The following is a 25,562-nucleotide window of genomic DNA, read 5'->3' on the forward strand; positions in this document are numbered from 1 at the left end:
AATGTTTCTGATAACCTCTCCAGGAAAAAGCATCTTTACATAATTTCCCATACAATTTTCGGGATGTACAAACCTCTTAAGCCTGTTCGCAGACCCTATATACCAGGTGAAAAAGGCCAGCCTAGATGAGCTTAAATTCCCTACCAAATAAATATGACGACCCTAAGTATGATTCCTGTTAATACCTGGGACTTGAAGTCACAAGTCTTAGTGTCCCTTCTGATTAGCTACCCTTCCATGATTAATATGTTGATCACTGCTGACAGGATTCCACAAGTTACCCACCTAAATTCCAATCATTATTCTTAACCAGCAGAAGAGAGACCACAAGTGTCTCAGAGACTTGTAAGTGGAAGACATCTCAAGGTCTCAGAGTCCATGACCCCACCAACCCCTACAACTTCCGTAGAGGAAGCGGCACCAGGCCTCTGCTGAAACCCTTCCAATGATCAGCTCACCCAGCTCACTTCTCTCTCATATTTGAGTCAAAGCCTACTCCCGTGAAAATACTCTCTAGAGAGGAACAGATAATATGCCTCACTTCCTCGTCCTAGAGAATGCCTTCCCCTACCTCCCAAGCGAAGAAGTACTAGGTCCTTCCAGTGTCCTCCTACAATGGGGTTTTCAGATCTAAGATTCTGAGGTCCCTCTTAAAAGTGTTGCTCTTACAATTCAATAATGGGGTAACCACCTTCTTTTTTTTTTTTTTTTTAAGCATACTTCCCCTAAGGTCACCTGACTCACCTTTGAGCTTTCACGTACTCGTTCATACTGAAGTTGTGATCGACCAAAACCACCTGGAGTTTTTCAAAAGGATCACTATGGCTCAGCCAGCTGATATCCAGGACGGTCCCGCAGGCTTACTGCTTGCTTTTTCTCCACTGTGGACCCTCATTCGCACCAGGTGCACTGTGCACCAGGAAGTGGGGTGCCATGGTCAAAAGCAGAGACGGGAAGGCAGGTCTGGTCTTGAAACTCAGATTCTCTAATTGCCAGCTGTACAACCCTGGGCAAATTACTACTCTGTGCCTCACTGACCTCCTCTGTAAATGGAGTTGCTGATAGTACCGAACTCACAGAGCTGAGGTGAGGATTGTATTTATGTACTTATCTAGCACAGGGCTTGTCCCACAACAAATACTTCAGGGGTGTCAGATTTTTATTACTGTTATTATGCGTCCACTCTCAAGTTTATGAACATCCATACAGAAGCATTTTCTTTTCTTTATCATTTGTCATAATCTCCTATTCCCTTTGATCACAGACATGGTAACATATATTTTGTATCTGAGCTTTACCGTCTGAAAATGTCATCATAAGCATTTTTCTCCATGTTGCTACATAACCATAATCCCATCAAGTAGTATATCCTAATTCAGTTACAGGAGGCTTCCAGGTTTTTTCTATGCTAAAGATTGGGACAAAGCAACGAGCATCTTCGTGCATCTTCCCACACAAAGGCTTTTACTTCTCTTGACTGAACCGCCAAACCACTTTTTAAAAATTCCACACCCTGGTTTTCAATGCCACAACAAAGTAGTAGAATACCAGTTTCACCCTATTCATGCCAATCACTGGGGATTACTATGATTTAGTTATTTTCTCATGTAACAGGTAGAAAATCATGCCAGATATAGTACCTTCTTCATGCAGAATGAAATATCGCTTCCTAAACTCCCGCACAGGTTTCTTTCAAAGTGCTCTATCCTAATTATATATCTATAATAGAAAAAGTTCTATTAATTTCAAGCTCTGTATTAATTTAATAGCCATATTCTAATTAGCATTGCAAATAAAGGAAGAAATACACATATAAAAGTATTACATTTTTTTTCTTCTGTAAGGGGAAGATAGTAAGGGTTTATGGGAAAATTAGCATTTCTTTCTTTGTATGTCTCATTTCAAGGAAGTGACAATTACTCTAGGACATTCAGATTGAGGGTAAAGGAGATTCCCTCTCTCAGTAAGAAGAGCTGCACCAAGTCCTTAAGATAGAGTAATCTAGAGAAGTGAAAATGAAAGTCTTCTGTTGCTTCCTTCTTGATAAAGATGAATTTTTCCACCCACTGATACGTCGAACAGCTAAAAAATGTTAGTTTCAACTTCCCAGTGTGGGGGAGGGGGAGAACACCTCTGGGCTGAGAAAGAGCTTGGGATATTCTAAACTAATAAAAGTTTTAGAACTAATATAAACTGGATGTTTATAAGAACTCAGCAGCTTATTATGAGTGGGAAAAATTACTGTTGAAACTGCTTTTCAACAAACCATTATAATATCGGCTTCTACAAACCTGTATACAAGATGTTCCAGAAAATATATCTAGCTGGACTGTCATCTTTTTTGAAAAATGGAGCAAATGTAATATACTTGTTATTGTGTAAGAAAACCTGTTTTGTATCTGTGGGGACATACATGATACCCTTGGGCTCAGGCCAATGTTTAGAGTCATCTGTGTACATGTGTGCGTGTGCATGTGCGTGCGGGGGTTTGGGGGGGTAGTATTCTCAAAGACCAGCAGCTTCAGCGTCACCTGGGATCTTAGTCAATTAGCAAATATTCAGGCTCCACCCTGCACCTACTGAAACAGAAACTCTCAAGGTGAAGCTGCGCAGCACCCCGTGTTTTAATAAGACCTCCAGGGGATTCTGGGGCACTCTGGAGTTTCAGAGACACTACCCTAATGCAGAGGCTGGCAAACTTTTTTCCTAAAAAGCCAGAGAGTAAATATTGGTTTTGTAGGCCAAGAGACAATATTGAGGTGACTGTGTAGGTACACGGTACGGTGGTAAAAACCAGCCTGAGCTCACGGGCTCTAAAAACACAGCTGGTGGCCCTATGGCATCTCAAATCCCCCTTCTGCATCCATCTATATAAATCCTCACCCAGCAGAGTACAAAAACGGGCCATAAGTACACTGCTCACATCTGAAATGGTAAGTTTCTCTCTCCTACACAAGAGGACAGTCTCAGAACTTGCAGCAGAAATGTAACAACACACAAATGAAAATTTGGGGGCACTGACGATGATCTGCCAGCCTCCGTGCCAGCCTCTGCAAGCTTATTTGCAGCTGCCATGCTTTCCGCGTGCCCTGAGCCACATCTGTCACTTCTGTCTAGTTAATCTTCACTAACAATATTTTAAAGTATTAATATTCCCGCCTCACATATGCAGAAACGAAGGCTCGGAAAGATTGACTAATTTTCCCGTGACAGGCTTTTTTGAGGGGCACGTGAACTTCTATTCTAGGCTACCCAGGTTCTAATACCTATGTGCTCTTTATCCTAAACTACACTTGCCTCCAAGAATTAGTCATTGACCTCAAGGGCTTGCCATCTAATTGAGGAGCAAAGATCAACAGACATAAACCTGTTCGAGAATAATAAAGAGCAATATTTAAAGAGTAAATAGGGCCTGCGTATTAGGCACTCTTTCATTTCTGGCTGAAGAGTCAAAACGGATTCAACTGCAAAACTCGGAACTTAGAGGTGAGGTGTGGAAGGCAGAATAAGGTCCCCTCCTGTCCCAAAGATGTGCACATCCTGGTGCCTAGACCCTGTGAAGATGTCCTGTTACCTGACAAATGGGAATTGAGGTTCTAAATGAAACTCAAGTCATTAATCAGCTGAATCTGAGATGGGGAGGTTATCCTGGATCATTGGGGTTGGGCCTCGTGCGATCGCAGGATGCTTACCTGTGCAAGAGGGAGGCAGAGAGTCAGTGTCCGCTATGGACAAAACGGTGTCGTGCTCCTCCTCCCCCTTCTCTGTCCCCCAGTGTGACAGTATGCGGAGGGAGGCCTTCCGTGAGATAATTAGGTTTGGATGAGATCACGAGGGTGGGGCTCTCAGGATGGGATAAGCGCTCTTACAAGAAGAGACGCCCGAAAGCCTACTCACTCTCTACCATGAGAAGATATGGCGGGAAGGCAGCCATATGCAAGCCAGGGAGACAGCCTTCATTACAACCGAGCCATGCTGACACCCTGGCCTTGGGCTTCCAGCCTCCAGAACTATGGGACACGAATGTCTGTGGATTAAGCTACCCTGTCTGGGTATTTTGTTACGGCAGCCTGTGCAGAATAAGACAGAGTCACAGTGACAGAGTATGAGAAAGACTCTGCTGGCCACAAATCGAGATGCAGCTGACCTCCAACAGCCGGAAAAGGCAAGGAAGCGCTCACCCCCGATCTCCGGGAAGGAGCTCTGCCAACACCATCATCTTAGCCCCACAAGACCCATCTCGGACTTGGCGAATCCAGAGCCACGAGATGAATTTGTCCGTTTCTTTTTCATTTTGCGTTTTTATTGAAAGCTGTATATAAGATTACTTTATTCCTGCATCTTCTCAATTGTCTCCTCCTTATATTTGCCCTTTTTCTTTCCTACTTGGCAAGATTCGGCTTTACATCCCAGGATCTTTTTGCGGTCTTTGTCCGGTTTTGGTCTAGTGATAACCACCATGCTAGGGCGAATGCCCACTTGGACAGCCGTGCCTTGTGCCCTCTCCCGCTGGACGTACTCGCCCAATGCAGATGCCGTAGGTCTTCCTGTAAACCTGGACTACTCTGCCAATTTGCTGACCTTTGGAGTGTGCTCGCACAACCTGTACTTCATCATTCTTTCGGATGGGCATGGCTCGAACACTGTACTTTTGTCTCAGCTCTTTAGAAAGAGCAGAAGACATAATCGTCCTGCAAATGTGGGAGAATGCATTGAAATGCCTTTTACGGTTCTTGCTCCCGTCAAAAGTCACAAAGGGATTAAACTTCATTTTGGCCGCTGGGGCTTCAGCGATGGCCGCAAAGGGGAAGAAATGAATTTGTCATTTAAGGCACTCAGTTCATGGTAAGTTGTCACAGCAGCCACAGAAAACTAACATAAAAGAGTAAAGAAGGTTAATGTCTTCCTGGGACAGGAGAGCGTGTGTCCAGACCAGGCGTGGGGCTGGGCGGCAGACAGTGTGCAGAGACAGATACACGCTCGTGAAGAAGGGAGAGGTCAGCCAGCCTGGAACAGAGAGATATTGGGGACCGCTGGAGATCAGTTAGAGGTCAGATGGGGCCAATCCATGACAAATCAGGAAAGCAAGCAGAAAAGTCCCCGAACTTAAAGAACTCAAGACAGGAAAGGTATGTAGCAGTATAAGGCATAAATGGTGAATTCTTTCTGTTGTTCTTTGAATCACAAGTGAAATGAGTGCTGTTGCTACACAAGCAGATGCCTTAGGACATTAAACATGCTCATGATCAAACCATATGGGCCTCCTCTGGGAACTAACTGCCCTCAGAGACAGACTGAGCGTGCACTCACCGTGCTCCAGACCAGCTGTGGTCACCCACAGCTGATCACTTCCTGAACATGCCCCACTGATTTCTGATGTCTAGCTCTAAAAAAATTCCACCTATCCTCACACTCCTCTAAAATACTCAAAAGAATGTGCTAGTAAAAGCAGTTCTAGAGAAGACTTCCAAAAATGTTGTGAATGGTGTCAGCAACATCACAGGAAAAGGTATGGGGTTTCCTCTCGAAGTCACCAAACAAGGTGACTTCTTTGAAGTAGACAACACTGCTCTGGAAGAAAGGCTTCAGATCAGTATTCCAACTTTAAAATAATTCAGACTCATGGCCTCATAATAACTCAAACTTGGCATGATCTATCAGATGAGTACAAGATGACAGAAATAGGAGGGGCCCCCCCAAGGGCTCGCCAACGGTCAGCCTGCTGTGTGGCGCCTCAGGAAGGACACAGGCTGGGTGCCCAAAGCGCGATGTTAAAATTCCAGATCCAGCTTCTCACTTCCTCAGGCCTCCATTTCCTCTAATAAAGGGGCAAAATGGCCTTTCAGGCAGACAGAGGAGCAAGTGCAGAGGGAGAAGCACCAAACGTGGCACACTGGGGAAACTGCACGTCATTTCCAAGAAGGGCCCCCTGGACAGGTAGCCGAGGGGTACAAGGGGCTCAGTCTGCCTCTGGTGTTCTGCCGTGTTTACTGAGCTGAGGCTTATACTGGATCGATGAAGGGAGGCAGTGGCAATCTCATAATCAATCTGGAAAAGGCTAAGACAGCACTCCTCTCATACTCCACAGGGGCAGGCTGAAGTCTCCGGCCAGTCAAGCGGGAATAGACACCTGCTTACCTGTGACTGACCCCAATTTCCTACAATTCTACAGCCCACACAGGCCTTCCTCGTCTCTCCCAGGCTCTGGAACTCACCTTTGTGAACGTCAAAGTGGATAATAAGAAAATGCTGCAGACTTTTGAGCAGAGAAGTAACATCACTAGGCTGTATTTTAGGAAACGACTCTGGGGCAGGTAAAGGAAGGAGGTTTGTGGCACACGCTCAACAATATAGGTCAGAAAGGCAGATGAGACGCAAGTGTTACTAAATTTGTACAGGCTAGCTTCCTGACACCCGTGTGTTTACACCTCCTCCCTCTACGCTTGCTTGTTCAGAGCTACGATGCAGGGTACTGGGCTCGCCCTCAGGGACGCACAGGTCCTTCTCAGGACTGGCTGTGGTCACGTGGCCAATGCCTGCATGAGAAGCACAGCCCTTCATTTTTACTTCTGATTAGAACAGCCTTCTTGACATAAGACTTTAAAATCACTCTTGAACCTCATCAGAATATAAAATATTCCCTCTTTTAAACTAGCCTTAAATTATAAACTCAAAAGCCCGAGTGAACATGGTTTAAAAAACCCAACTCTTGAGATACTTTTTAAAATCTATTGTTTGTCAAAAGAACTAAGCATCCATCTTGGAGTGATTTCTGGAAATCTTGAAGATAGTCGGTCAGTGTGCCAGACACCCTGAAGACTTGGTGGCCTTGAAGAAGAAAGGGCCCTGCACACGGCCCTGGGCCAGCAGGAAGCCAAGTGCCCCGGAGCGGCCCGGGAACACGTTTAGCCCTTGGATCTCAGATGGCGCATTTGTAAAATGAGAACAGTTGGCTATAAAGATTAGCATAATGTACAGAAAGCACAAAGTTTGTAATAAGCAGCCAAAAACCTACAGACGATCATTATGCCTCCCTGCCACTCCGACTTTATCCAGGAAAAGAGACAGAGGCAGGTGACCACCTTTCTGGACAGTCAAACATTCATTTCAGCAAAGCTCAGTGCTTAGTTAAGAGTTTTATACTCTTTGATATTTCCTTTTAAATAAGAAATACTTTCCTACATATGTTTACTTCCAGTTATGTGTTACTCAATGAAAACTAATCCTACTTCTTTCATAAAATCAGTAGTTGTCAGGTAATCAATCAATCAATGTTTATGCACTTGCAAGCTAAGCACAGTGGCAGCTTCTGGTTTTTGTTTTGTTTGTTTCTTAAAAACTGTAGAGGACTTTGAGGGCGCCTGGGTGGCTTAGTGGGTTGGGCATCCGACTCTTGGTTTCAGCTCAGGTCATCATCCCGGGGTCATGGGACTGATCCCTGCATTGGGCTCCACGCTCAATGGGGAATGTGCTCCAGAGTCTCTCCCTCCCTCTCTCACTGTCTCTCCCCGGATCTCTCTCTCTCTCAAATAAATAAATACGATCTTTCAAAAAAAAAACTGTAGAAGACTCGAACACCTAGATGAAGGTTTCAGCCTTGGCGTTACTGACATCTGGGCCCAGCGAATTCTTTGCTGGGAGCTCTCCTGCGCATCACAGGGTCTGGAACAGTATCCCTGGCCTCTACCCATGAAGTGCCCATAGAATGTGTACACGCCCACACACACACACCTCTCAGTTGTTAGTAACCAAACTGGGGGGCGCAAAATCACCCTGGTTGAGAGCCACTGATCTGCATTCTAACCCAGCTGGATTATTTCAGAGACATGGAAACCAGGGCTAAAACATGCTAAGCAATTTGCTCCAGGGTACAATAGCTAGTGCCACAAACTCCAGGTCCACAGAGCTTTCGAACTCAGTCGGGACCAGCTCGGTTGTGAACAACTGAAGTCCCTCCCACCTCTTTTTTGCTTTCCTGAACTTCTTTCACATTCATCTGGAACTTAACCATAAACAACTTAATACCTGCCTGATCATTTTAACATCAATACGTTACAATATATAAAATACAGAAAATGAAGGGAGCAAAAATATCTATAAAGTCAAAACGCCAAAACAATCATTTTTTAGCATACTGCCCCCAATCTTTTTTCCTATATATATGCTTTTTCCCCCTCTTGATAAATTTTTAATTTTCTCTTTATCCCTGAGGTCAAGATAGCAGGATGTGTCCTGAGATATGCACACCTATCCACCCGTACATAAATATACACACACACACAAACAGGCATACTCACACACATACCACACACGCTGTGTGTGTGTATATATACGTGTGTGTGTATATACGTGTGAGTGTGTGTGTACATGTACGTGTGTGTGTATAATGTTGTCCTTAGAATTCAGTGCACTCTCTTAATCTGAGATCTTATTTTATCTTTTATGTGGGCGGGGGAGGGACAAAAGGAAAGGGAGAGAATCCCACGATGGGGCTCGATCCCACAACCCTGAGATCACGACCTGAGCGAAAATCAAGAGTCAGATGCTCAACCAACCGAGCCACCCAGGCACCCCTCAACCTGAGATCTTAAATCTTCCTTTAGTTCTGAGAATTTGTCAGGTATTACTTTTTAAAAACTTTCCCCTTTTCCATTTTTTCCTCCTTTTCTGCAAGTCCTTTGGGTGGATGTTAATGTTGACCGCTCGGAGTCTATTTTCTGTGACTCGTGATTTTTACTTTACACTGTCCATTCCTTTAACTCGTGTTCCAGCAACATGCAGCCTCACTAATCCTCTCTTCCTATGTGTGCGGCCTGCCATTTAGCAAATTTAGTTTTTATTTCAACAACTATGTATTTTTCTACTTTCACACCTTTTACTGGTTCTTTTTCACTAGTACCTTTCCCAGTTCCAGTAATTAAAGACCTCCCTTGCCTTTTTAAGGATGTTAATCATATGCTCTTATTTTAAAGCCCTGTTCTAATTGCCCTATTAATTTCGTTTCCTCAAGTGTAAGCTCTTTGCTTTCTTGACTGGGGGCCCATCAAATGTTAGGCTATTCTTAATAGCATTTTTGAGTGTGCAGAAGTGTCTCATTTTGATGAAGTCTGATTTAACAATTTTTTTTCTTTTACGCTACTGCCTTCTGTGTCCTTTTCAAGGAGCCTTGCCTGCCCCAAGTTGTAAGGATGTTCTCCTATGTGTTCTTCCAGAAGCTTTATAGTTTTAGCTTTTATATTTGAATCTATGATCCATTTCACAGTACTGTTTGTATAGGTGAGAGAGAGGGCTGTACTTCATTTGTTCTGATGGAAAGATCCAGTTTTTCAGAACCATGTGCTAGAAACACCTTCATCTCCGCAGTGCGCTGCCTTGGCAACTGTGGTGACAGACACCTCTCAGTGAGGATCTATTTCTAGACTGTCTTTGTTCCACTGATCTCTTTGTTGGACCCCTGCTGGCAACACAGTCTAGACCACTACTGCCTCACAAGACTTGAAGTCAGATGGTTTAAGTTCTCCAACTTGTTTCTGTCCCAAGTTTGCTTGGGATATTCCAGGGCCTGTGTGTTTCCATATAAGCTTTGGAATCAGCTTGTCAATTTCTCCTGCTGGAATTTTGATTAGGATTGTGGTGCATCTTGAGATCAATCTGGGGAGCGTGTCTGCATCGAGTCTTCCAACCCACATACATCACATACCTCTCATTTATTTAGGTCTTTAATTCTATCAGTGGTGTTTTGTAGTTTTCGATATAGAATTCTTACATATCTTTTGTTAAATCTGTTCCTAAATATACTTGCCATTCTTGACTATCTCTATAGCTGAGATTCCCTACTGGCCTCTTCACAATCTTGGCTTGCACAGCCCTCCCTGGGGGAGGCAAACGCAGTTATTGGAGCTGCTGCTCACAAGCAGAACTAGGGTAGGGGCGGGGTTGGGCACAACAGGTACTTCTAGACCCTTCCATGCTCCTTCCTCCTTTTAACCACCTGTGGCATTCCCTGTCCTACACCAGTTGCTATTGTCATGAAAAGGAACAACACAAGGGTGATCCGATGGCCTGACCGGCATCTGCAGGCACACACCCTGGGCTCCCTCTTCCTCCTGGCCACCAGCCACGAGCAAAGGGAGTGTGTTCTGCCACACTTGGCAGTGGTGTGCTCTCCCACGAGCCAGCCTTGCTCTCTGCAGTCCATCACCTGCTTCCATGGTCTCTGGGAGTTCTCACAACTTCTAGCTCTCCAAGGCTGCCACTGGATTGTTTCTGAGAGAAGCGACATAATCACTTCATGACTTAAAAAAAATATATTTTCTATTGAAACCTGTAAGGTTTCGAGCAGGGGGCAGACCTGGGACGTATGTGCAGCCTGAAATCTTTAAGTCAGAAAAAAGTTTATTAGTCTAGATCAGATATTACTTTGAACAGTTGATTGCGCTTTTATGTTAACTGTCAGCCCAAATAAGAAAGGCAAGCATTGGATGAGAGAAACGGAAAGGCCATTCTGACATGATTAACACACAAACCAAACAACGGAGGCAGGAATGAGGCCGGTGTCCTTGTCGACCAGTTAGACAAAGCTGGTTCATGCAGGGCTATGGTGGGAAACTCGGCCGCATGTCAGAGAACAGGAAGCAGTGCGTGGGACAGTGGGAGGGTGGGGGTCGGGGGGCGGCAGATGAAGTGCCATTCCACAATTAGACAATTGACAAAACAAAACACACTTCTAAAAACTAAACATCCCAACTCAACTTTATAATTTGCATGCCTAGGGAAAAAAAGGTTTGGTTGATTATTCATTAATGGTGATCACTATTACGGCATCAGCACTTCTAATGCAAGTGTTTGCACAAAGAAAGCCCTAGGAAAGAATGCATACTCACCCAGCCCAGAGATATTTATTGCTTTCACGGATTTCTTCATTTTGTAAAGAACCATCCGGTCCACATCCAAAGCCTAGAATATAGAGAAGTGGTATTAATTCACATGTGTTTGAGGTCAGATCACGACTACCAGGGAAGGGCCTTGTGACAGCCACTCTGGAGGCTGGTGGAGCGTTTCTGGGGGACAAATCCTCCGTGTGGCATGAAGATGGAGTCATCCCCAAAGCCAACACCCTCTCATCCACATGAAGCACGTGAGCCGCCTCTGCCCACACCGCCCACCAGACGTCAGCCTCCTGCGGGGGAAAGGGTTGTACCTCGGACTGACTGCACCTCCACCCAGTCTCGATTCTCCCCGTCAACAAGCACGGCTCAGACTTGTGCCCACCTGCCACGTGCTCCTTCCGAGAGAGGCATGGACAGGGAGCAGGGGGAAGAGTGCGAGGGTGTGGTGAGGCAGAGTGTGTGCGTCCCCACCCCCACCTCCCTGCCCAGAGGCCACAGGGCCCGTGGAAGGCTTTAAACCCAAGACCCAGACGTGAATTTGTTTGGGTTAGAAGGCATGTTCTTCTTAATCCTCTCCTGGCCTAGGCTTCCCTTCCAGAACCAGGGCGTAACAATACCTACTTGGCAAGGCTGAATGATTAGACACACTTAAGTATTTAATATTCCTCTACTACACTCCATTTAGTGTTGCTCTTTAGTAGATCAACCATCACACGGTAGTAGCACATGGCGCCTACAGTGCCCAGCACGTAGTAAGTGCTCAGGTAAGATCTACTCAGTGCTAATCAAATCAGAAATTTTAATTATAGCTCTGCTTTCACAAAAGTTACAGGGGTAAAATCTCCTTTTAACCCAATTAAACACCGTGGAGGAGCAATGTGTCACCCTCAGTTGTGACAGGAAGAAGAAAGCATGTGTGAACTGGGAGTGACACCTATCATAGGGTCACTGTAAAGAACCGAAGAACTGCAGGGGAAGCACCTAACCCAATATCTGGTATACGGTGACAATAACATCGTTACTACTCGTGATGAGTTTTAATCATAAAAAATCGCAATCGACTGTCATCAGAGGCAGAGGACACCACCTCAGAGCAACAGCAGAGTCCTTCATGTCCAGCCTTCCTGAATGACCTTTTCTTGCTTTTATTTTTTGGGAGAGCGTGTGAGCCAGGTGGGGGAGGGGCAGAGGGAGAGGAAGCAAGCGAAATCTTAAGCAGGCTCCACGCCCAGAGTGGAGCTTAACCCAGGTGCCCCAGTTGAAACACCTCTTGAATCCACTTTCAAAATCAGTATCCTAAGTCCCATTCTAAAGCAACAATGACTATTTTTTAAAAAGATTTTTATTTATTTATTATTTGGGGGGGGGGAGAGGGAGAGACAAATCTCAAGCAGACTCCCTGCTGAGCGCAGAGCCCAATATGGGGCCCCATCTCACCACTCTGAGATCATGACCTGAGCTGAAACCAAGAGTCAGATGGTTAACTGACTGAGGCATCCAAGCACCCCGGGAGAAGTTATATTTTAAAAGTTTTATTTATTCATTTATTTTAGAGAGAAAGCAAGCACGAGCAGGAGGAGGGGCAGAGGGAGAGGGAAAGAGAGAATCCCAAGCAGACTCCACGCTGAGCGCAGAGCCCCATGCAGGGCTCGACCCCACAACCCCAAGATCACGACCTGAGTTGAAACCAAGAGTCAGATGCTTAACCAATGGAGGCACCCAGGCATCACAGAAATTATATTTTAAAAAGCATTTTGGGGGCACCTGGCTGGCTCAGCTGTAGAGCATACAACTCTAAATCTCAGGGTTGTGAGTTGAAGCCCCATGCTGGGCATGGAGTATACTTAAAATTAAAAACAAAAAAGGCATTATTTTCTAAATACTGTAGGAAGGCGTAGATAAAGACTGACACAAGAAAGTCAAAATTTCTTGTAGAGAACCAGCTCTTATTTTGCTAAGTCATCTTTAGTCTGTTCTTGACCTTCCCTTGAGATGGGAAAAGGGATCTGGAAACAGAACGTAACCCATGAAACTCACTGCTGAACCCTTTCTCTGGAAGTCTCATCAACTTTTACTCCCCAGTCTCCCACCCAGCATGCAGTACCCTGCAGCGAGTGTGCCAACTTGCTGGGTTCTGCCAGTGACAGCAAGAAGACAGGATTTGTTCAGGGCTGTGTCAGAAATACTGGTTCCTGAAGCTTTATCGACCATGTGTCAGAGAGTACAACTCTGACAAAGACACAAGTTCAATGACTCATCAAAGCTCTGGAAGGTCGCAATCCCCAGGTGAAGGGCTATTACTGAAAAACAGATTTGATCTAATCAACATCTACTCCAGTGCTTGGAGAGAATTTGGTCCGGAATTGCTAAAACAATCTCTGACCTGCATTCAAATAATTACACTTGCCCCTCCTTCTAAAGCTTCCCACGGACAGCAGAAGACACCAACACCAGCCCGGTTAGCCTACGTACAAACATAAGTCAGCCGATATTATCATGAAGCCCTTTCTGTGGGCTAGGAGTTGTGAAGGGAGAAACATCACACGCACAGAGGAAAGAAACGCATCACACAAGTTCAAGGGGCCACGCCCCCAACCCAGGACGCTGGTGCTGTGTCTGCACATCCTCAGAATGAGACATCAACTCTGTGGCAGCTTTAAAACCTCTTCGTGATCTGGCCCCCATGACTTCTCCAGCCCCATCTCCTGACCCCTTCCCCAGCTGTACCCTAAGCTTCCATCACAATGAACTCCTGCAGCTCCCCCAACCTTCTTCCTCCTCTTTACTTCTGAGCACTGTGCACTCTCTTCCCTCCTTAGTACACTCTCCCTGCTTCCTCTTGACCCGTGGTTTGACTCTAACTCCAATTTTGCAAGTTAATTTAGAGACACGTTCTCCTCCCGAAAGCCTTCTCGGATGGGTTGCTCAACCAGACTTCTCCCATAGCACCCTGTGCTTACTCAGTAGTTCATCTGATAAAATTTACTGAGCACCTACTATGTGCTAAGTACTAAGCTAGGTATTAGAGATACATCGGTCAGCAAAATAGAGCAATGCCCATGCCTGCTTGGAATTCACAATCTAGCAAGATAATCCCCTGAATAAACACAAAGCCAGAAGCCCAAGACTATCCTGTACATGGCCTGCTTTTCTATTTGTCCTGCTCAATGCCAAGACCTGTGCTGCCCACTGTGGTACCTACAAGGCACACGTTGTCTATTGAGCATGGACATATGGCCAGTGCCACACATTAAAATGATAATAGTTTGGACATACTAGGTTAAATGTTAATAAAATTAACTTTATGTCTCTTTTTCCTTTTTAGTGGTCTCCTGTAAGGGCCGGAACGTGCTCATGGCTCATGTCCCCAGTGCCCAGCAGAAAGCTGACATACAACAGGACCAAAAAACAGCTCAGTAAGTGACCCTGAGACCAGAAACGCAGGCAGGGACTCAAGAGGCTGGCAAGGGTGTCTGGCTGAGCCTGGAGTTGGTGGGCAGCTACTGAAGGCTTCCCAGCAGAGAAGGGAGAGCTGTACTTGAAGGTCACTTAGGCCCCAGCAGGAACAATGGATCTGAGCAGGCAGGAAGTGGATTCAGGGAAAGGACAGCCAAAGGTGAAGGACCTGGCTGGGGCCCATGATTGGGAAGACACATGGGATCAGTACAGGGCAGCAGACATTCTGGAAAAGTCAGTGAGTAACAGGGAGATCTATTCTGCCTCCTCAACTGATTTTAGCTCTCCAGTCTCTGGCACTCTGAAGGATTACAGAGTTAATCTTCTGCCCACAGGGGTTTGACTCAATTGTGCTGAGAAAAATGGGAACCGGAGTAGTCGTATACCTCAGTGTGGAAGGCCGACCACAGACGAAATATGCTTCATAACACCACTGAACTCTGACAAATTTCCTCCCACATTATACCGTGGGACACACCCCTCCCTGATCTCTTCCTGCATAAGAGTCTTGTAAAAACAGGCCACCATATGGAATCTTCTACCTCTGTTATTAAAGGGGATGTGCTGTTTCCTGAACTCAGGGAAGAGTGGATAAACGATAACTGTTGCTTTTCTACAGTCTGTTAAGAGCCTGGAAATAAAGGTGAGGTAGGCGTAGAGGTAATTTTAAATTAAAACTGCAAGAGGGAAAAACAATTACCTCCCCACTCAGAAACACACCCTTCAATATGGTGCATATTTATAGATAATTAAGATTAAACTTGGTCAGAAGAAGTTAGAATGATTAAGACTGAGTGCCAGAAAAAGTCTTCTGTCAATTACATACAAAAACAGCCCTGGAATCCTAAAACAACAAAAAAAATAACAAAACTTGAGAGCCTCAAGAAACCAAAGGTGTCCATCGATTGGGCTGAGATTCACTCACCCACCCCTCCTCTCCCCAAATCTACCCAAGCTTAAGAGAAGGAAAAAGAGCTGCAGCCTTGGCCAGAATGTGTGTGTAAAAACTATAAACACAGGCAAAAACTGAACAGCCAATATGGACCTAAGCAGGAACGGCACAACCGCTCAAGTCTGGCCTAACCCCATTAATTCTGGGGACCCACAGTGCAGCTGACCTCTAGTTTATAAAACAAGTTTCACAGAGTAAATTTATCACATAAACAAGACTGAGGGGACGTGTCTCAGATATTTTAGAGGAAAATAAACAACTGTTTCCAACCACTCCAAAAGCATCTCTTTTGATCCCTGAACCATTATACGAACCGGGTTCTGATTTACCCCTGCGAGCAGCTCCCCGCAGTCTCGGCGGCTCATCCACGGACGGACGGCGGCTCCTGGGAGGGCTGCAGCAGGGCTGCAGCGAGTGAAAGGAAAGCCCCCCCAGGAAGGGACACAAAGCCCTTCGCTCTTTCCCTCTTCAGACCTGCGCTGTCCAATAGGGTAGCCGATAGCCACGTAGGAACATGGAGAAAAAAATTAAAATGTAGTAAAATAAAAAATCCAGCTCCTCATGTCCTGCTGCCTTTCCCAGGAGCTGCAGCTGCTCATAATACCCTGTTTCTGAACACGCCACCCCCGTTATGCTCTTCGTCTGCACCTGCAGACTTCTCTGGGCGCCGTCCCTGAGGGCAGTTCCATAAGCAACTGGCATCATGGGGGGGGGGGGGGGTCCTCTCTTCTTCCCCACCCCGCCCTGGGCTCAGCCCAGAGGTGACTGTGTGACACACCTGTCTCCCTTCAGAGGGCTGAAGTCAGTCTTTGTTCCCAGAGCCTACAGGGATGTCCACCGTGGCACACAGGCACCTGCTCCTGATGCTGGACTGTGGCGGCCAGATCCACAGTCTGTCTGAGGAGCTGAGCCGGGAGCAGGTGGGCACCTGCCGGCGGGCTGGTTTTTGTGAGGCCACGAGCTAAGGATCTGCACAGATGAACGTTTCCAACTGATATGACAATGAGGTGAAGGGGGAATAGTAGCTTTGAACCCCAATAGAGAAATCTTCCCAGAAAGAATTCCCTGATTCTGATTAGTAGACCAGCATTACCAAAAAACTGTATTCCATCCAGTACTATACTTTGTTTTAAAAATTATGAAAATTTATTTTCTCTCTTATTAATACAAATACCTATATAATAGCTTCCATTTTGCCTTGAGGCCTATAAAGCCTAAAATATTCACTGTCTGGCCCTTCATAAAGTCTGCTGACCCCTGGCCGTGAGGTTTCACAGAGAGGTTTCTGCAACGCTATCAGCCAGTGCAGTCTCCTCTTGGCACAGCACCCGTTTGGTCGCCAGCAGTTCAAGCCAGCAAGGGTGGGATGGGGCTGGCTGCATTCTTGGAACCCGAAGATGCTGCCTGGAGGAAGAGAGAATGGCAGACCACAGGCCTCCCCCCCGCTGGGCCGCCTGGGAGTCCCATTCCACTCTCCTGTCCCAGCTCCTCTCCCTCGCTCCTTTTATGAAAGGCTAACCTGAGAGGAAATGACATTTTTGAAAGACACAGACCAAATAACAAAACAAAGCAACACCCAGATCTGTTGGCTTTGCCAAGGAAAAGCCATAAAACGTTTAGATGGCATGCTGCCTCATCACACGTTTGACTTTACTTTTAAAGTAACACAAAACATTAATGACAGTGTCAAATATTTCCAGAAGCCTTCTGGGAAGCACGGAAATGCACTGTGGCCTGCAGGCTCAGTTTAAGGCCGGAGCCATAATGGGTCTACCTCCTCCTGGGAATACAGCAGAGGCCTGCAGAACAGCAGGTGTCACGAAGAATTACGATCAAATAAATACCCAAGCTAAATCAAGCTGTGTAAGACACGTATGCAGAAGGACACACTAGAAGGGCACCTGCTATTCTCTATCAAAACGGAAGTTACTCATAGTACGTATACCTCTGCACCAGAAGACAAGAATGTTCACGGCACTCTTTGAAATAGCTGAAAACTGGAAAACCCAAATCCCTGTTAATGGTAAAATGGATGAACTATTGCATGGACATGGACAAACTTTACCCACTCAGAACATAAGGGAAATCTCACAAAAATGTTAAGCAAAAGCAGCAATTTGCAGAAATATACATGCAGTATACTACCATAAAAGTTTAAAGAAATAGGAAAAACTGGAAGGTATTGTTTATGTTTAGGGATGTATAATGTTGCCGATAAAACTACAAACAGAAGTGAGGAGATGTCTATCGCACAGCTGGGCTGGCAGCTACTCTGACGCTGTTGACAAGAAGGCAGGCGAGCGCTCTCTGAATGCTGACCGTGACCAGGAAGGACAGGTGATGGGTGGGTGAGTGTCAGTTCATAATCAGTCTTTAATTATAGTATATCTCCTTATGTGTGTGTGTATGCGTGCATGTACGTATATATGTATGATATGCTAATTTGAATAAAAATAAATTTAAAGCCTTCTTTATGGAAAAGAAATTAAGATCAACCAGGGTTTGGGGGCACAAGGGGTAATTTATTAGCTCAGCATTTTGGTCACACACAATGAGTGAAAGGAACTTAGAAATCCCTTAGTCCCATTTCCAAGACATCCGAGAGCAGACGACACAAGTCGGTAGCTGGAGACAGATGCCAGGTTTGCCAATTCCTAAAACAGACAACCCTTGAGGACAGGCAAACAGAAGATACATTTCTTGAATTTTTCTCCAACACATTTTTATTCTTCAGAATGTCTCAGATTCTGTGCCCATCTGCCAGAACCAGGCTGGCAGCTCAGTGGGCATATATTCAGAGGAAGGCCGACCCCCTCACCCCAACCATCAACTAGACCTTGACCGTGTCCTCAATCACAGGTACTTGCAACAGATGCATCCAAACCTGGCGGGGGGTGGGGGGCGAGGGCATCATCAGGGAGGGGGCCCCAGCACACCCAGCCCGTGTGCATGTGGCTAAAACTGACCCATGTGGGTATATAGGACACAGAGAACAAAGAAAAATAAGGCAGCTTCCAAAGATCAAACTGCAACAGACCTTTCTCAAAATACCATCTCGGGAAGTAGGAGATACAAGGTGATTTACTGAATCAACTGAACACACGTGTGCGCGTACGCAGACACGCACAAACACATACACACAAACAATTGTAACCAAGAAATAAACTGTTATAAACTGGAAACCAAGCAAGTGGTGTACTATACACACAAACTGTGTATATAAAGATAGAGGAAACAATTTTTGCTGTCTCGGAGGAAGTTGGAGGGCTTTTTGGATTTTTCTACTTTTAAACTATCATCAACATGAGTACATTATACTTGAAATTTTTTAAATTAAGGAAATCAAAAAAGTACTTCAATATTCTACATTGTTACTTTTACAGTTATTTTCAGATTAAGTAGGATATTGAGGATTTAACTTCAAGCACAAAAATGTGCCAAAGAAACTGATTAAACAATAAAGAAAAATACTCAAAATGGCATCTTTCCATACATAAATATATACCCAGAAAAAAATCCTGGAAGACACGGGAATTCGGCACAGGAGTTCCATAAGGAGACAGAAAAGACCGTGAAGGAAGACTTCACTTTTTGGTACTGTTTGAAATATTTACTACAAAAATATATTTATGTGTGATTTGTATGGTTAAAAATAAATAATGGAAGATAAACAGCTCTCTGGAATAAAAAGGAATGTCACTAACCCCACCCAACTGCCTGAGAACATCAGAAGCTGGACCCCAGGAAGCAAAGTTTCATAAAACATGAAAATCACTGATGCCCCCGGGGCAGATACGAGAAATACAAATCAAAAGAACAAAGGCACTGGGGGAGTGGGAAAGGCTAAGGTTTGAAATACAAAACGGGCACCTGGTTAGTTCCCTTGGTGGAACATGTGACTCTTGATCTCGGGGTCCTGAGTTCGAGCCCCACTCAGTGGGGGTAGAGATTATAAATAAATAATTTAAAATGAAATACAAAACAAAACTGATGTCACCAAGCTGCACCCTGACTTGGAAGCTGAAGACACTGTTATGGTCTTTTGGAAAGTAAGCTTGCCAGAGCGAGCAAAAGGCTTTACCAGAGCCGTTCCTATCCTTCTGTCCCAATCCAACTGTAGAAACACAACCTCATGGCCTCCCTTCTTTCCACACAAGTTATTTCAACAAAGACATTCTCAGCAGGACTTTGAAAAGAGAAAAAAATAGCCAAGCACCCCCAAATGCCCAAGCAAGGAGAATAACCACACACACGATTAAATTCTGGGCAGTTGCTAGCATGACCGAAGTGGACTGTGTCACACTACGTGAAAACGTTCAGTGGAAAAAGAACACAGACTATGTGAAAATGCCATGTTAACACAGGAGAGCCTTGAGGCTCGTCAAGCTTGAAGAACAAAGTCCCCACAGGCATTCCCATGAATCCTATCACTGGAGACGTCAGCCAGGAACTCAAGCTTTCTAGATCACTCTTTTAGAGAAACGGAAACAGAGGACAATGAATTCTAGCTTTATAAAAATGTTTCACATCCTGATTTCTACTTCGGGAGAAAGAGTTTCTGGGAGATCTGGGGGAGTTGAAAAGAGAAAGGAGAATTTTGGCAAGACAGCTAAAATACCCCAGCAGCAAAGAAAGTCACTCCTACTCTCTGTGGCCCTGGTGCCCTGTTCCCAGAAGAGGGCCTGGCCTGAAGTCCCCCTGACACCTTCCACACTGCACTATTCAGCTCTGCTCCCTTGGATTGACTGAAGAGCCCAGATGCAAGCAGGAAATGGGCCATCTCAGGGGAACACTCACAAACGAAACAGGGGACATCATACTAGAAGGTGCTAGCACAGCACTGAAAGAAATGGGAAGGGAAGGGGTGAAGCCACACACAGGGCCAGCCGCTGGAGGCCTGGTGACACAGAAGCAGCGGAGAGGCTGGGAAGGTGACCTTCAGTTGGGAGTGAGGTCAGCCTTCCACATCTGTCCCAGTTCCAGAAGACAATGTAATCGCAAGCCAGGCTGATTTCCCCAGGAAACAAGCATCCAGCCATATGAACTCCACTTCAGTAACATAAACAGGAGAGATGAGACGTGAGAGAGCTGTTTTCTCTGAGCCCCACGTGCAGACAAGGAGTACTAAGTAGGACTTTGCTTCCGGGGGCTCTGGAGGTCTGCCCAGAAACCATCGTTCACACTCATTCTGTGGGTTCTGTCCCCAGCCTCGTGCCTTTTAGCCTATTGGCTCTCCCATGCCAACTGGGCCCTTGACAGGGGTCTTTCTTCTGTCAACTGGCTGTCACATTTGTGCTTTATGCACTCTTCCAGAAAGTACCTCTTATAACTGGAGATACACTTTGGGTGATACCCACATCGGAAAGGGGAAAAACCATCACTCCACTCAGGCCTCCTCGTTCCCTTTTACCAGCCACACCCCTAACTTCACCACGTCACCTCCAGGGAGAAACCAAAAAGAAAAGAACCCAGTAGAATGTGATCTTAGTTCTGGTGCCTCCAGGCTAGATCCTTTAGAATAGTGCAGTGGCTAAAAGTCACTGGTTTTTTAACCAAACAGACAGGGTTCTAAGCCAGACTCCACGTATCAACAGCATGACCTCAGAAAAATTACTTCCCCTCCCTGACCTCAGTTTTGTCATCTCTAACTTGGGAATAATACTACCTGCTTCATAGGACAAGATCATCAGTGTGTATGGTGTCTGGGACACTGGAGGCACTCCATCATGGACGGCTTTTATAGGTGCCCTCTGGATCTCCAAAGGGCTACATCTACACTATGCCAAGTAAGGGGGTGCTGTCTGGGAACACCATCACCCCAGCACTGTTGCAATAAGTAAGATAAATATTTTCAGGTCTGACAATGGTTACGGTAACAAGGAAAAAAACTAAGAAAAAAAATACCTTTGTAGCTTATACCAGCCTTTCACTTGTATTAATGTTTTTTCCCCCATCCACATTTAAATTCTTCAAAACGTTCCCCGATATGTTTCTAACTCCCTAAAGGTGTGACATGGGCAAAGGCAGGGCCACATGGCAAGTGACAGAGCAGAGTACTCTGGGCCACCTTAGTGGAGGGGGTCACTTGTCCCCTGTGGGCTTCCATACATAGGGTCAAATGGGACAGAGTGGGCACAAGGGAAGCAGATGGGCACCTGCTGTCAGCCTGTCCCCTGCTCCCCCATTCTGCAGATTCCTTGGGAACCCCACTTACAAAGCAAGGCCTCCGGACAGGCTTGCCCTTCTCACACCTGTGTGATGCGTGCATCAGTCCAGCACAGTTCACACTCTGTGCCCCCTCTCCCCACAAGCGGCCACACTGAGGTGAGGGGTAGCCCTGGATGGTCTCCAGGCTTCAGGAGTGTTCGCAGAAACAAAGTTACTCAGGTAAAGCTGTTGGCATTTGAGAGAAATGCCTTTCAGTTTCAAAGACAGCAGCAGGTGAGCGGTCTCCATAGGCACCTGTGGGCCTGAGAATCACAGAGCACTTCACGTTCCACAGACACGTTAAGCATCCATCCCTTACACAATATTTACAGCATCTTGTGAAACCACCACCAATTTCCCCTATTTAAAGTAAAAGAAACTGACTCAAAGGGTTGGACTTGCCCGAAGTCGTTTATTTGGCTTTGAACTAAAGAAAAGCTAGCAGAATTCCAGCAAACTGAGAAGAAAGCTTTCAGAACCATGTGGCCCCGTCTCACCCTCCCGCTACAGTTTATAACCACTTGGCTACCAGGGCCAGGAGGAGCACAGGGGGCCCTGTGGACTTCTTCTCCTACCTCCCTCGGCCTTCCTTTAAGCCCCTTTCCTAGTCCAGGGATAAAACCACTCGAAGCTGCTCCCCCCGTGCCAGGGATGCCATCATCTCCTAGCCCGTAGGACTGCTGCGCTCCCATGACCCCCGCTGCACCGCTTCTGACGTTCACCAGGAATGCAGGCACACTGCCTAGACCCTAGACCACCTGACATGAGCAATTCTGTGGTGTTAGGACCTTCCCACGGGCCAGAGCGCCAGGGGAGTGGACTGCAGGCTGGTGTGGTGGTAAGCCGTCTGCCGCCATCCACCCATGTCCAGGTTGCACACTCTATTCTTGGGCTTTAAGGGGAAGATTAAATGACCACTGTCTTTAGTCTCATCATGTCTTGATTTCCAGTTCTCAGTTCCTGTTTCCCATCCCAGAGACCTGGCCCCACTGCCCTACAATGGAATAGGAAGTAGGGAGGAAGAGGGAAACCCAGAATGAGGGAGGGAGAAGGAAGGAACCACCAGGCTCGTTCGGGTCCCAAAAGCTGCCACACACAAAGCCAGCCTCTAAATGCAGCAGAGATGGTTTCTGGAAAAAAGGAAGGAGAGTGTGCAAATGAGGCTGACATGCTCACTATATCTCTCATGCCCCTTCCCCTACTCAGGCACACAGACGTCATGGCACCTTTGCATCCACAGCTCCCTGCCCCCAAGTCTGTCGTCTCCAGGAACTAACCTTTTGTTTCTGTAATCCAAGAAGTGCAGTGATGGGGAAGAGGGAAGCTGAGCAGGAACCGCCAGGCATTTTTCCTGCCCCCAGACAACATACTCTGCACCCCATTTCCTCCTTCTCACCCAGGCCTATCGTGAGAGCCATCGGTGCAGTAAAGAGACCCCAGGCTCAAGAGACACAGACCTGGGCTTTAGTTCCCACATCTCCACACACGGACTCCTTGATCTCCTGGGCCCCAGTTTCCATATCCCTAAAATGAGGAAATAACATCCATTTGATATGGCTGTTGTGACAATCACATGCTAGGTATGAGCACAGCCCTGGCCGCTGGAAGGCATCCGGGTTAATGTGAGGACACTCCCTTCCTGCCACCCCAAGAGATGGCACAGCACAGCCATCAGGTCATCTAGTTAGTGACTGGCTCTAGGGCAGGAGAGGTGCCCCGTGGACACGGGTCTTGATCTAGCTCTCCTCCAGCTGTGCCCCTCTCCACATGTGGTAAGGGCCAAGGGCCAAGGGGGGCCATACTACTGGGAGCCCACAGCTCTCCCTCCTAGACTGCACTGTGGATACCCAGCACCCCACACACCCTGTACCAGCAGACTGAGTTCATGCGGGCTTCTTCCCTGAACTTTTCCCAGATGTGTTTAACCCTAGGCTCAAAGGGTAGGGAGAAGGTGGACAGAGCTTGGACAGGAGGTGAGAGAAGGTAAAGCCTGCCCAGAGGCCTTGCTTTATAAGTGGGGTTCCCTATACCAAGGAGCCTACAGGGTAGGGAGCAGGAGACAGGTTGATGTCTGTCCCCCTTACACCTAGAACTGGGGTTCCCCACTCTGATCTGCTTGACCCTAATACTATGCAGAACCCTTCAGGGCCCAGGTGTGAGAGCTGAGAAGAAGGTGTGGAGAAGTTCAGCACCCACTTCCGGCCTCAAATATGGCAGGGCTACCTGGCTAGCATACACGGCAAGGGCTCACCTGAAGGAAAGATACCTCTGCTAAAAACACAGACGCCAAGACTGGATCCTGCGGCCTGGAAGGACACGAGTCCACAGAATGGTGCTACATCGTGACCGGTGGTCCGGCCTCTGAGTGGGGAGGTCTGAGAGCCCATGGGGAGCAATGTGAGAGCAGAGATAAGGGCCCATCAGAGATGCACACAGCCTCATTCCTTCTTTTTCCTTCTGGGTAACTGTCCTCACCTAGGAAGCAGGAGTAAAAGATGGGACAGAAATTCAGGAAAGGCCGGCTTAGGAGGAGCCCAGAGAGCATGATCAGCTGGCAGGAAGGGCAGGTCACAGGGCCAGACAAGGCGGAGGGGGAGAGGCTGGAAGTAGGGGACAAAGGCAGGGTAGGGTCCCTGTCACTGAGGGGCAGTGGGAAAGGAAGGGACATGCAGCCAAAGGCATGAACGGGTCTTGGCTGAGGCAGTTCAGAACCTTCTTGAGCTTCTGAGGGTCATTAAAGGCTGTTAATTTTCAGGATTTGTGGATGTGAGCATTTCTCCCCAAGAAAGGGCTTCAGACCATTAGTTTTCTTTGTCTGGTTTCCATCCAAAGAAAAGAAAATTTGAAACCCTGGCTAATAAAACAGGAAGGAAAGAAAGGGCGTAGGTTCCCTGAGGCACCACACTGCTGAGGGGAAGAGGCTGCCCTCCCCCCATGCTTGCCGGAAGTCGGGAGGACCAGACCCTGGGGCCACGGTCCTCATGCTTCCCTACCATGGAGACACAAGGCCCCACTCCACCCTGCACTTCCTGGGGAACCCCACAATGCTGAGTCCTAAAAACAGACACTGCACATAATGGTGCTATTGGTTTAGGGTGAAGGAAACAAGAGAGGGACAAAGATAAAAACAGAAGATGTACAAGTAAAGACTGCCCAGGTTTTTCCGACCAGAGTGCTCCCTGCCTTGTTGCTAACATGCAAGGTATTTATTTACTGCCCCTCAAGAAAGCCTCCCAAAAGCTGGGGACACTGCAGCAGCCTAGGGAAGAGAGGGCAGCATGATGTGTTCTGCTGCCACAAGCCGTATGGCCCAGGGGTGCAGAAGGCTTCCATTTATTAGCGACAGGGAATGCTGGATTGTGCAGGGTGACGGGGAGAAGGACAGGAGTGCTGGACGCCATCCAAGCTCTGTCAACATCTCATATATGGCCCTTAATCAGTGACTTCTCCTCCGAGGCTCTAGACGCAAAATTCTATGAAACTACTGTCCTCATGACAGTTGCACTTTATGCTTCCTAAGAGCGATTACAATTATGTTCCAATATGTGTGATGTAAGGGTTAACTTTCCAGATGAAACAAAGAATCCTGCTTGCAAGTGTCAATGAAACCAATTAATGACTAGCTATTAATACTGTGAATAATCCTATCCCACATATAAAAACAAATATTGGGGAATGGCAAAAAGTACTTTTCAACAATTTTTTAATATTCCACTGCATTTTTCTGGCGTGAATTTCTCAAACAGACTGGAAGAAATGTCAAGCATCAGTGAGAACCGCTCGTTGGAAGGTCAGGTACAGACAGGACAATACTAGCAGGGGTCATGGGGGTGGCAGCAGCAAATCTCTTTCGTCCACCCAGCACTAGAAACAAGAAGCACTCTTACGTACATTTCAGCTGGTGATCCTTAAACTCCGGGTGAGGCAGGTACTATTATAGCAAGGCAGAAACTAAGGCTTGGAAAGGAAGCTAGGTCATTTTTCCAAGGCCACAGGGTAATGATAAAACCAAGATGCCATCTTTGTGATTTCCTTTTCAGTTCAAAAATGCCCCCTCA

The 25,562-nt window shown here is 46.5% G+C and overlaps 1 protein-coding gene and 1 pseudogene across 4 annotated transcripts in view; both read right to left on the reverse strand.

Annotated features, from left to right (window-relative positions):
• ASAP2 (ArfGAP with SH3 domain, ankyrin repeat and PH domain 2) overlaps positions 1-25,562 on the reverse strand; it is a 167,876-nt gene that overhangs the window by 98,217 nt on the left and 44,097 nt on the right. For all 4 annotated transcript variants that reach the window (XM_048222891.2, XM_057309395.1, XM_048222890.2 and 1 more), the window contains exon 2: positions 10,884-10,956. In XM_048222891.2, coding sequence (XP_048078848.1) covers positions 10,884-10,956 — 73 coding nt within the window. The remainder of the gene's footprint in view (positions 1-10,883; positions 10,957-25,562) is intronic.
• On the reverse strand, positions 1,879-10,877 carry LOC113269687 (60S ribosomal protein L26-like; annotated as a pseudogene).

The sequence above is a fragment of the Ursus arctos genome, unplaced genomic scaffold, assembly GCF_023065955.2.
Source record: "Ursus arctos isolate Adak ecotype North America unplaced genomic scaffold, UrsArc2.0 scaffold_8, whole genome shotgun sequence".
Classification (NCBI taxonomy): domain Eukaryota; kingdom Metazoa; phylum Chordata; class Mammalia; order Carnivora; family Ursidae; genus Ursus; species Ursus arctos.